Below are 12,278 nucleotides of genomic sequence, written 5' to 3' on the forward strand. Positions count from 1 at the left end.
GTGTGTTCATTTGCCCATTCCAGAAGGGGATAGACACACCAATGTGGTTTGCACTATATATTTTATTTTTTGGTACTGGGGATCAAACTCGGGTCCTTGCGCTTGTGAGGAAGGTGGTGGAACCACCGAGCTAAATCCCCGGCCCTGCACTATATATTTTAAAATGATGATGATAGTGGCTGCTCAATAATGTACCCCTAATAGCCTGAGTTCCCTTAGAGATGAATATGTTAAAAGATGTTCTACAAAAAACAATTAAATCTTAAATGATTACTGGTTGCAGCGATTACCATTAAAAGGGTGAATGAGCCTGTGGTTTTTAAGCACTGACAAGCAGATGTGTCCGGCTAATTTTCTATGAAAACACCAGCAGAGCAAATTACTCCTGAAAAGTCTATTCATAGCAACTAATTGGATGCCATGTCCAGTTTAATTCTGAAAACGGAGTGCAACCAAAAACCAATAGAGAGAAATAATGAAGAGATATTCGAATTCTTTGTGTGGTTTCTAAAAATAACCGCAGTGCCAGTGGTATTTTTACTGTTCAAGGGGGCACCTCAATGTATTTTAGGGCCCCAAACCTATAGGAGAAGATCAAAAAGTGACCATTGGGATTTTCAGTGGTGCCCTTCTTCAAAGTCACTGCTAATGTGTAGGCGGCTCAACAGCCACTGGCTAAACTTTCAAGTTGTAATATGATTTGTCAGAGATTTCCCATGGTTGTGTTGGTAGGTTGGGGGTGGGATGTAATAGTGTGTTATGAAGAATTGTTCTTTTTAATTTCCCTTAGGTATAGTATACCTAGTAAATGTCAACATTCAGTAAGTAGCGTTGGTCCACTTCTCAGCCAGGCATGTGGATTGTTAGGTCATTCAGGGATTAACCCATTTTAGTAATGACTAAACATGTATCTAAATTCAATTAAAATGAAGAATATGGCATAAATGTTATTTCATGTTGGAGGACCTGCCTTTACTTTTTAAATAAGAATTTCTCTTTCAGAGTTTACATATTTAAATTGATGGAAAAATCAGTTTTCTGTGTGGGTTTGCCCTCTTACATTTCTCTGCACAACTCAGAATGGGAAAATAGTTGTGGGTTGAGGGCTCAGGTTTCTGAAAGATACTGTACAGAATTTTAATGATTAGAAGGGACCTCAAAAGGATATTATGTTATAACTTAGTTCTAAAGCATATTACTCCTAAAGCCATGCTATATTTTTTTATCATACTATCAAAGTTATGCTAATTTTGTGGATTAAAAAAGTTACGGCGGGGCCTAGTGGTTACACACCTGTAATCCCAGCACTTCAGGAGGCTGAGACAGGAGTTCAAGCCAAGCTTGAGCAATTAAGCAACTTAGCAAAGTCCTATCTCAAAATAAAATAAAAAAGGGCTGAGGATGTAGCTCAGTGTAAAGGCCTTGGTGAAAGAAAGAAGTTGTGAAATGTACAAAAATGTTGTGCATTAAAAGAGCTGTGGTGGTGGAGTGGCGCACACCTGCAATCCCAGCTACTTGGGAGGCTGAGGCAGGATAATTATAGGCTGAAAGCCAGGCTAGGCAACTTTGGGAGACACTGTCTTAAAATAAACAAAAGGCCTGAGGATATAACTTAGTAGTACCGTGTTTGCCTACCACATCCAAAGCCCTCAGTTCAATCCCTAGCACTGCAAAAGAAAAAAAAAAAAGAAAGAAAAAAGTGAATTTTACCAAAGCTTCTACTTCTACAAAAGTGGAAGTGCCACGGAAAGATTTAGCCTCTTCAGTTTTCTCCTAAACTGCCTTGTTGGCCACATTCTCAATTTGAGTATAATTTTGGGAAGCCGACGTAGTCCCCCCACCTGCCCGGTGCTGCAGGGGCTGGCTCTCGGACAGTGTGCAGGCCTCACCCATGACTGGCTTGCAGGGGTCCCCACTGCAGCTTCAGGCAGGTCCCGGGGCACTGCTGGGAAGACGGGGCTGAGAGAGGTCCCGCCATCCAAGGCCTGCAGCTAGGGAAGAGTGGACAAGGGTTCTGGAGGCTGCTGTTCCTGAAACTCCTCTGAGATCCCGGCCCCAGCTGGTGAGTACCGAGGAGCCCTGCTAAGCCATGATGTCCCTCTTGCCCACTGCTGTTGCAGGGAGTGTCCAGCCACACAGACTCGAAGACCCCGCGAGGAAGGTCAGGGCACACACTTTACAGCTGAGTGTGACGGCACAACCCGGATTGTCTCATCTTTACAACTAGCTGTTGAAAACATCCATGTGCTTGGAGCTTTCCACACGTCATAAGTTCTCCCACAACCCTGGATCTAGCATTTAGACAGGCCCGAAATGTAGATAATAGACACCTTATTCCCCTGTGCAGAGATGCCTTTCTCAGCATTCTGCTCTGTGTCCTTCCTGGTTGGTCTCATTGAGTCCCTGAGCGACATTCCCCTTTTGCTCTTTTTTTGTTTTTTGTTTTGTTCTCGGCATTCTGGCAGCTTGGAAATGATGTAAAGAAAGTACATTCTGTACCATTTAGGCCTCAACTCACATCTCCTAATAAGCAGGTAGCAAGGTGGGTGGTCCTGTCTTCCTAGAAGTCAGGGAGGTCGTGGGAGGGCAGGGGAGCGGTGCAGTGGGGGGGGCACAGGTGAGGATGGAGTGCTGGTGCGGTGGTGACGGGGGCAGTGATGGCGGCGGTGGCAGGAGTCGGAGAGTAGCACAGGAGTGGGGTGGGGGTTCCTTAGCACTCGGGAAGAAGACAACAAAGTCGTTCCTGTTCCCTTGGACAGTTGCCAGTGCAGAATCCGCCACCCTGACTCTGAGCCGTGTGCCTGGACGGCATCTTCAAATGATCATTTCCCACAGTGTCTGCGAGAACATGCTAGAGGTTTTTACGTATAGTTCTGAGAATTTCAGGGCTTAATGAACATTCATTTGGGCCAGTTAGTGCCCTCCTAAGGCCCCTTGGCGACAGACAGCTAGTGAGACAGCACTGTGATTCGTTTGATGTGTAGAGCAAGGAGTGCTTTGAAGCGACCCACAGTCAAACCCTCTTTCCAGGAGCTCAGGACTTTTAGGGATTTGTACGCTCTCCTGTGTCTGTAAGCTGCTGCTTTAATTGTTTGCAGTGTGTGTGGACAGCAGTACGCATGCGCACACACAGACCTTGCTAGTCATATGACACACCCAGAACCTGAGGTAGGTACCTCGAAATTTCCTTATATTTGCTGTTTTGACCACTCACAATTTAATTATTTTGCATGATAAATTTTTTCTGGGGAAGAACAGATGCTTCAAATCACACATTGTGCTGAAATATGCCAGAGAAAAAGAAGGACGAGTGTACAGAGCAAGGCAGCAGGCTTTGAGCTGCACGCTGAGGGGCAAGTGTCCCCATCAGATTAGTGTTTGTCTCTAGTTTCTGTGCCATCTCCAAAGGCTTGCTTTTCCTTTCATAGCACATCAGAGTGATTTCCCAGCCTTCTTCCACACATCTCAAGCTTAGAATACATTTGCAGAAAGCCTCTTTTGTGTTCTCTGAAAGAATGTGTGACCCATGGAAACTAGGCTTACCCTAAGCTGCTTAGCATTAAGAATTTGAGGAAACCAAATCCCCACTTTTATGCAAAAATCAAAGGCTAGTGTAAGGAACCAGTGAGTTAATAACTTTCTAAATAATAAGCAGCTCAAGATTTTGCAGCTGATTTTGTAAGCAGAGAAATTGAGATAAAATCACTCATAATCATAGACTGATTGCCAAAGCTCTTAGTTCCTCTCAGTTATTTTTACATACTGGTAATCATAAAGTACAGATAATATAGACATATAATTTTGCATCCTGTTTTTATCTTGTAATATTAAAATATTTTCCCACTGTTTTTCTTATTTCTCTTGACCTTCTGCATACCATTCTGTGCGTGGATATGCCGTCATCTCCTTAACCCTTCCCCTAGAGCTGGGCCTGAGGCTGGTTCCACTTTGATGAGTTTTTTGTTTGCTTGTTTTGACTACTCAGTGCTTTCTGTGAGAAAGAGGTGGAGAAAGTGCACAGTGAGTTGCTGGAACCGTTTGCATTTGCGTAATGTGTTAGGGTATGCAATACAGGACATGGCGTCCACGAGAGCACCTCATCTCCCATAGGAAGGCAGGCAGTGCTGGAGGACACAGGTTTTGGAGTCAGACAGACTTCAGCTCTACTTCTGAGTCTGCATAGCTGTGTGACTAACGTTGAAGAATTTATTAAGCTTTCTGGAAGTTTTGGTCTTTCCTTTTCAGAGTAAGACTTACACGTCTCCCTCATGGGGTCATTGTGGGAGTGAAGTGATGGGCATGTGGCAGCGTGCTGGGTACCTGGAAGTATTTGTAAAATGGGAACCATTTATTACTTATTCAGCCTTTACCCAAAGCCTACTGTGTGCCTGGCACTGAGCTAGACAGAGATGGATAGGGCTGTGTTCCACCCAATGGTTTCCACCATCTCTGGGCACCTAGATAAATAAATGGCAGAGAAGCCCCTGTGTGCCTCGGGGGAGGTGTAGAGGGAACAGTCTGGAGGATGGCACCAGAAACATTCAAGGTTCCAACCTGCCTTTGCTATGTATTCGATTTGAGACTTGGGGCAAATCATTTAGATTTTCTGTATTTCACTTTCTGCATTTATAATACTACTTGACAAGTTGTTGTGACTCTCAGAAAGAACATATATTGATGCTGAGCATGTAGTAGACACTCAAAAATGATTATTATGCTTGAAGTCTGTGTACCCCCCACGGTGACTGATTTTTATGCAAATGAACCTGATAAACTGCAGTATCTGAAATGTTCAAGACTAGCTGTGTTGTGTTCAGGACAGTTGGAAACACATTCTTTGTGAACTGGTTGTCTACACAGGATGTGAATTAGACTATGCAACCCTCAAGGAACTGCATTTCTTGGATATTATGTAAAAACCAAAGAAAAATGCCCCCTGAAGCTGAAGCTCTCTGCCCAGCTCTGGGAGCCTCTTTGGAATGTAGAGGGGCTGCCCAGTCTGTAAGAATGTGGTTTACACACTGTGTTCTATGATCCCACAGACAGACAAGTAGCAGGAATTGAATCTGTTTAGCAGGATGTCTTTATGTGTGAAGATTTCTTGCTACTTCATAAATGCTTATTTGCTTATTTATTCATAAATGTAAAAAACACTTCTCTTTCAGGGTGTTTCCATATTATAGCCCAAGTAACAGGCACTTATCACTGATGTGCTAAGAAGTACCAGATGACCCTCAATTAAACATTCATAAATATGTTGAAGTAGCATAAAAAGTGCTTTTGCTTCCTCCAAGATGGAGCAAAGGATGGTTAGTGTTTCTTTTGTTGAGTGCTATGAGAAAGGCACATTAGATCTGTAAATTGAATATGTATTATCCACTTGGGCACTTTCCTCAATGCTTTGCTTTGCTTACTGCTTGTTAACATCTTCCTTGGTTAATTTTGAATTTGTTTTATTATTCATCTAGCACTTCTAATATTATTGCTACCCTATTAGTCAGGTGTCCAGTCAGCTGCATTTATCCAGCACCTGCTCTGTGCAGCGCACTGTCTACAATGCCGGCCTTAACCTTGATCCACAAACCCAAATGGTATTAACAGTGTCTCCAGAAAGGGTTCAAAGTTTAAAAAAGAAGAGCCAGGAGAAAGTGACCTTGGCCAATTAGGGAGAAGACCAAGAGAGGAGGTTCTTAGAGGCACAGCGGGACCCACACTATGGGGGACTTGGAGCAGAGAGTCACTAATGCAGTGTCTGCAGTGCTCGCCCATCTCTTTGTGGTTTTAAAATACTCTATTTTGAAATACATGTGGACTTAGAAGAAAGTCACAGGTTTAGTAAAAAAAAAAAAGCCTGTGTTTCTCCCTCCTCCCAAGTCCCAGGTGGACACACACATCACGCCGAGCCTTTCCTGACCTCCTGACTGCAGGCTGCAGTCCTCATGTGCCACCACTGGCAGGACCAGGTGTGTGTCCCCAGACAGTGACCTCCTGAGCCATGGGCCTGCAGCCTCTCTGTCATGAAGTCAAGGAGATGACACGTACTTCTGTCGAGTCTGTGCCCCACCACTGACCCCAGGGATGTGCCTTCCACTGTGGCTCCGGAAGCAACAGCGTGCGATTGTCCAGCCTCTGCGGTCCCTCCTACTTGGAGCCATTCTTCTGCATTCACTCTTTTTCAGACTTCTGTGACCTTGAAAGTTTTAAGGAGTGAAGACCTTGCATCCTGTTGGACATCCCATAACCTGGTCCGTCTGATGCTTTGGGGGCTCCTCTGCACCTTCTCAGTGCCTCACACCCTGCACCATGCAGTGCAGACCTGTCCTTCCATCGCAGAGGTCACTCGCATCACCTGGACACGCGTGGTCTCCAGGTTGCCCCACTGCAGTTTCCATTACTGACCAGTGTGTCATCTAAGTTTCCCTGGGTGTCTCGCCCGCCACCAGCCTCCCTTTCCTGTCACCAGCCAGGGCTCACTTGGTGCAGTTGCCTGGGTTGTACTCACCATCGTCCTTCCTGGCTTTGGTTCTCAATTTATCCCATTGTGGCCTAGGCGCGCCCTCAGGTGACGCCTGTGCTGTGCCTCAAGTCCCCTCAATCTTCCAGCTCTTCCTAATGTTTTGGTACAAGATGTTCCAGATTCATCCTAGGCAGCCCCTGCTTCGCCCCAAGGATCAGCCCTTTCTCCAGGTGGCTATGAGTCCATCCCAGAGGGCAGGGTTTAGGATCTGGACCTGGGCTTGCTGCATTGCTCCCCAAGACTTCCTTGTGTTTGAGGCCCTCTCAGTAGAAAAGATAGAAAAGATGTGGGCACGCAAACAAATAAAATGAAAATATGTGGATATACTGCACATAGGCATGTGCAGCGGTTTCCATGTCTGCCCATGACTGTGGTTCAGACTAAGCATTGCTCAGTTCTGGCTCCCCTCCCCTTCCATGACTGTAAAGACCAGGCTGGAGTGACAGGCAGGAGGCGCCACTGTGGTGGTGCCAGCCCTTGTTGGGCTCTTCTTCCCTCGGCCCATTCCTTCCTTTATTCCCTGTGCACATCTGAGGCCTGGAAAGCCTGGTAGTCGGTGCTGAAGGTGGTGGTGGTGGGAATAGGCACCCAGGACTTGGTCCCTGCAGAAGTGAGGATGGCCTGGCTGGCTGGAGGGAGTGGGAACGCAGAGGAGGTGTGTGAGGGAGACAGACACCACCAGGGAGAGTCACCAGGGCGTGGATATGCAGGAAGAGGACCAGTGAAGGCCCCTAATGGAGCAACAGGTGGGATAGGATGGTGTCTTTGGGAGAAAACGAGTTTGATCTTAGATTTGCTGAGTTTTATGGTTTTCTATTTATGTTCACAAAAAGGATTTCAAGTGGCTTCTGAATAAACAAATGGAGGCTTCTAAACTTGGCTTTAATCAGATGCGCTTTTACTCTGATCCTGTGGCAGGTGACAGGCACAGTGACGCAGTGTCATGCTGAGGGACACTGAGGCCTGGGGACTGGGGAGCTGGGCCTGTGCAGGGAGCTGGCTGGGTCTGCAAAGTGCCTGCAGAGGGCAGCCGGGACCCGCCGAATGGGGAAGATGCACCAGGCAAGATGTGGGTGGAACAGCTGGAGAGGGAACAGCAGCCCTGCTCAGCAAAGGAGAGCGGCTTTGGTTGCCGAAGTCCAGCCTGTTAGAGGATACCCAGAGCCTGGCTGCTCGTCACCACCTGCTTTTCGTTTCAGGTCCTGGCCACCTTTAGAGCTTGCGTGGAGATCAGTGACCTGAGTATTCCTGGTACCTGCTGTTCTACAAGTCCCCAGCAGAGCGGCCGGGGGATCCTGTTAACTATCATTTGGATCACACCCACCTCTGCTCAGAGCCCTTTCATGGTTCCTATTTCCCTCAGTGTCAGCAAAACCCGCAGAATGGCCTGTGTGGCTCTGATGACCAGCCCTGCCCACCCCATATCCTTGGTTTGCCCTCAGGAGTGCTCCTTAGACACAGAGGCGTGTACTGTCTCAGGGCCTTTTCACGGATGGGGCACACCCTCTGCCTGGAACACCCAATCAGTGATCAGGATGTAATCTGGGGAGCCCAACGAGGTGCCTTTAGTAAAATGGGAATAGGATACTACTTCCTGTTGCCAACCAGTGGCAACACTGGCGATGAAATGGGAGTGGCAGTACAGTAGCTCATGGCCATGGAGAGCGGTAGTAAGAGGTACTTAGAAGTTGGACGTGGTGACTAACATGGTAGTGTTGCTGCTGACAGCCCTGTGCCTGTTTCTAACACAAAGAGAAATGATCTTACATGTCCATTCTTTCCCAGGCGAGGAGAGTGTAGACTTTTGCTAAGCATGGGTATTTCCTGGGATAATTTACATTTTCCTTTGGAATTTGCTGAGAATGTGACTTTTGGTAGCCAGTGCACCATTTCCAGTGTTTGATTTCACATGATCAGCTCTTGTTCTCTGAGGACCTTCATCTGGGTGTGAGGGAGGTGAGTGTGCTTTGGAGTATGGCAGATGGCAGAGAGGCTGGGCTGGGTTCTTTCTCTGGCAGCACTGAAGGGTACTGCTCATAACAGCCAGTCCTTTGGACACTTATTAAGTTCTAGGGATGACGCTGGATGCTTTGTGTAGATTATCTGTTAATCCTCAGAATACCTCATGCTGTAGTTTCTATTATTAACCCCATTTGTTACAGATTAAGAAGCTGAAGTTTAGAAACGTTAAGTACCTTGGAGGGCAGACAGCTAGGGATAGCTAAGTTGGGTAAAGACAGGTTTTCTGGCCCTGGCCTGTCTTTACCACCACATTATGACTAGTAGTGGATTATGTTAGAACATACAATTTAAGGGCTGTATTGCTTTTCACTAAAGTTTCACTTTCACAGAGCAACAGATGAAGTATAAGAAGTAAGCCATGTGGTGTGTGGTCCAGGAAGACCAACCTGACCAGCCCCGCTGTATATTGTAAGGGTGAGGCTGATAAACCCTGGGACTTGGTCTGGACGGGTGACATTTTCTCGCCCCTCAGAGTGGATCTTTGCTACATTCCTTTAGGCTGGCTCTGGCTGTTGGTTCCAGTGCATTTGTAAAGTTTACAGGAAGGTACTCAGCGGACAGCCTTGGAGACAGGGGCTTGTGGCTGTGATGCCCATTCACTGCCTTTCCTTCAGCTGGCATGTGCTGTAGGGTGGGGCTGTGGAGGGAAAGGAGTTGGGTCGAGAGCGCTCCGTGACTGGGGTTAGCCTGGCCCGTGATCAGAGGCTTTGTTCAGAGTGAGCAGCTTGTGGAAACACTGCTTGCATTTAGAACAGGATTCTGGGAGGCCTGGGAATAGGCTGCTGCGGAAGTGACCTACAGAGCCCTCGAACGCGCCGGGGCTTCTGTGATCTAGGATAGAGCTTGAGTGGGCAACAGGTGCTCACAGAGGGCAGTGGCCACCTTGGGGTCTCGGGCTGCCCCAGTTTCCCCACCCTCGACCCCAGCAAGGTGCAGAGGTTTGTGGTCACAGTGCACCAGCCCAGAAGGAGCAGCAGGATGGAAGCAGAGGGATGCAGTTTTGGATCCAGTCTTTATTAGCTCTATAGGAAACTTTCCAAAAATTGCTTAGGCATTTGGTTATGAAGGTGGGTTCCCCCTGAAGGGGATTCCAGTTTCCACAACTTATTTTTTATGTTGTTTTACATATATTCTGTATTTGTATCTTCTCTCAGGAGACCTAAGTCATTAGAACAATCAGGGACCCTGCTTTACAGTAGAAGCTGATATGTGGTCATCACCAGCAAGGAATCTGAACACTGCTCCTGGCTGTAACCCAATATGCAAGTTTTGAGGGAACATTCTGTTTTTTAGATTAGTTTTATTGGCACACGTTAGGTATACATTATGATCACATTCACAGTAGGGAATTTGTACCTGTATATGATATATCTTGCTTCTTTTTTTCCCTAATTCTCTCTCCTCCCTTCAACTCCCTACCCTTTCTCATTTACAAAAGCTTTTCCTTCTCTTCTCTTTTTTCTTCTCCCTTCCTTCCTTTCCACCTCCTCCCTCCCTTGTTCCCCTTCCCACTTGAACATTTTCTTCCTAATTCACAATATCTGTTATACATTTTGGTCCTTATTTACCCTTTTGGTTTTGCACACCAGAGAAAAATGTGATATTTAAACATGTGTGTCCATGTGTGTCTTATTTCACTTAAGAGTATGGTTTCAAGGTGCACCCATTTACCTAGAAATGTCTCAAGTTTGTCCTTCTTCATGGCAGAGTAGTACTCCATTGCAAAAAAAACCCTGCATCTTCTTTATCCATTTATCCATTGATGGCCATTTGGGTTGGGAAACATTCTTAAAATTAACTCTTGGGCACTGAATTTTTTTCAACTGATTCTATAGAACCCATGAAGTTTGAGAGGTTTTCCCAAATGATCACAGTGGTTTTAAAGGTAATTAGTATTAAGTGTCCCTCTGGAGTAAGGGTCATGACTCTGCTTGGAGTGTAAGTACAGAGGCTATGGCCTCCCTGAGCTGGAGGGATGAAGGGGTCTTAGTCACTTTTCTCATTGCTGGGATAAAATACCCAACACCCACGACTTAAAGAAGGGGAGGTTTATTTTGGTTCACGTTTTAGAAGTTCCAGCCCCTGCAGGATTGGTGGCATGGTGGTAGGGCCCAGGCGGAGGAAAGCTTCTCGCCTCATGGAGAACAGGAAGCCCTGAGAGAAAGAAGGATCCGGGGAGGGAGATGCACCCTTGCAGGCCACACACCCAGTGACCCACCTCTTCCTGCAAGACCACACCTCGCCAAACGAAGCCAGCTTCAGTGTTTCATAATCCATTCACCTTGCACAGCCCCACCTCTGAGTGTGTGAGGCGCCAGGGGCCACCCAGATATGAATCACAGCAAAGGGGAGAACCATGCCATTGGGGTGGCAGGCAGAGCTCAGAAGCTCAGGTGCTTTGTATAGGAGACAAATGCTGGCCCAGAAAGCAGCCCTTCTGTGTACTGCTGGTGCAGGCAGGCTGGGCCTGGAAGGGGAGTCTCTGGATCCCCTGTTGATTCTGAGTGTCATGGTCCTCTTTTCTTCTCTCATTGCTGTGGATTTCCAGCTGAGATGCTGAGACAGAGGTTGGAAGACCTGGAACAGGAGCCAGGCCACCTGTCTATGATGCTCCCATCCCTACAGCCAGCCCTCAGCAGCTTCCTGGGCCACCTGGTGGCACAGGCCCAGGCCGTCCTGCATCGAGCTACCCAGCTGTGAGTACCTGGATCACCACCTCTCTCCTCACACTTTTCTTCTTGCAGTGAAGAGCTGGGAAGGGTTGGCTATCAAGACCCTCATCTACTTTTGTTTGGGGCCAGTCCCTGGTTTTGGAGTCTTTTCCTATGGAGAACTGTTCTCTAAATGGACAAGTTCTCACATGGTCCTCTTAGAGCAGGTCACTCCCACTTCTCCTCCCTTCTCCTCTGACACTTAAGTGTCACCTTGTCCCTCTTCCTTTTTCACATGACACCCTTCCCTACTTGACTTTCTACCTAATTCTTCTTTTGGTTTAATCTTTGGGGTTATTTCTTGCTCTCCGCCGCAGTCTACTTTGTCAACTTATTGTGTTCCTATTTAACAAACATGTGCAGAACAGTTACTAAGGGCTTTAGAAATAACTAATTGAATTAAAAATTTTTTATTGAAACAAAATACAGATAACATTTACCTCTTAAATCATCTTTAAGTGTACCAGAGCTGAGGCATTAAGTACATTTGCAGTGTTGTACAATTACCCCCATCCATCTCCAGAACTTTGTCATCATGCAGAACTGAAGCTCTGGCCCCATCAACCACTCCCTCTGCATCCCCCTTCCCAGTCCCCAGTAACCACCTCTGTCATTTCTGTCTGTAAATTTCACTATTCCAGGGACCTCATAGAAGTGGGCTTATCATCATTCAGAATCTATCCTTTTGTGATTGCCTTTAGGATAATGTCCTCACCTTCCTTCATGTTGTAGCCTGTTAGAATTTCCTTCCTTCTTAAGGCTGAGTAATATTTCGTTGTACATTTAGACCCGTATTTGGTTTATCCATTCATGTATTGATGGGCAAAAAGCACTCATTTAACAGTCATAGTGATTCTGGGGGTGGTATTTTGTATATTGATAGCAGAGTGCACATAGATCTGTATCAACATTATTTTTCCATATCTGGACCTCAGGAAGAGGAGACCAGACCTGGGAGAGACTGAGGGCTCGGGCAGTCCCCGGAGGTGAGTGCTGAGGCAGACACAGTATGGATGTTCAGCTGATGT

General features: G+C 46.6%; 1 protein-coding gene across 4 annotated transcripts in view; it reads left to right on the forward strand.

Annotated features, from left to right (window-relative positions):
- The window catches only part of Disc1 (DISC1 scaffold protein), a 340,459-nt gene that overhangs the window by 65,022 nt on the left and 263,159 nt on the right, over positions 1-12,278 (forward strand). For all 4 annotated transcript variants that reach the window (XM_087181893.1, XM_087181896.1, XM_087181894.1 and 1 more), the window contains exon 4: positions 11,088-11,235. In XM_087181893.1, coding sequence (XP_087038019.1) covers positions 11,088-11,235 — 148 coding nt within the window. The remainder of the gene's footprint in view (positions 1-11,087; positions 11,236-12,278) is intronic.

The sequence above is a fragment of the Heterocephalus glaber genome, unplaced genomic scaffold, assembly GCF_053883595.1.
Source record: "Heterocephalus glaber isolate CG9 unplaced genomic scaffold, H.glaber_assembly_v1.0 deba00001472, whole genome shotgun sequence".
NCBI lineage: Eukaryota > Metazoa > Chordata > Mammalia > Rodentia > Bathyergidae > Heterocephalus > Heterocephalus glaber.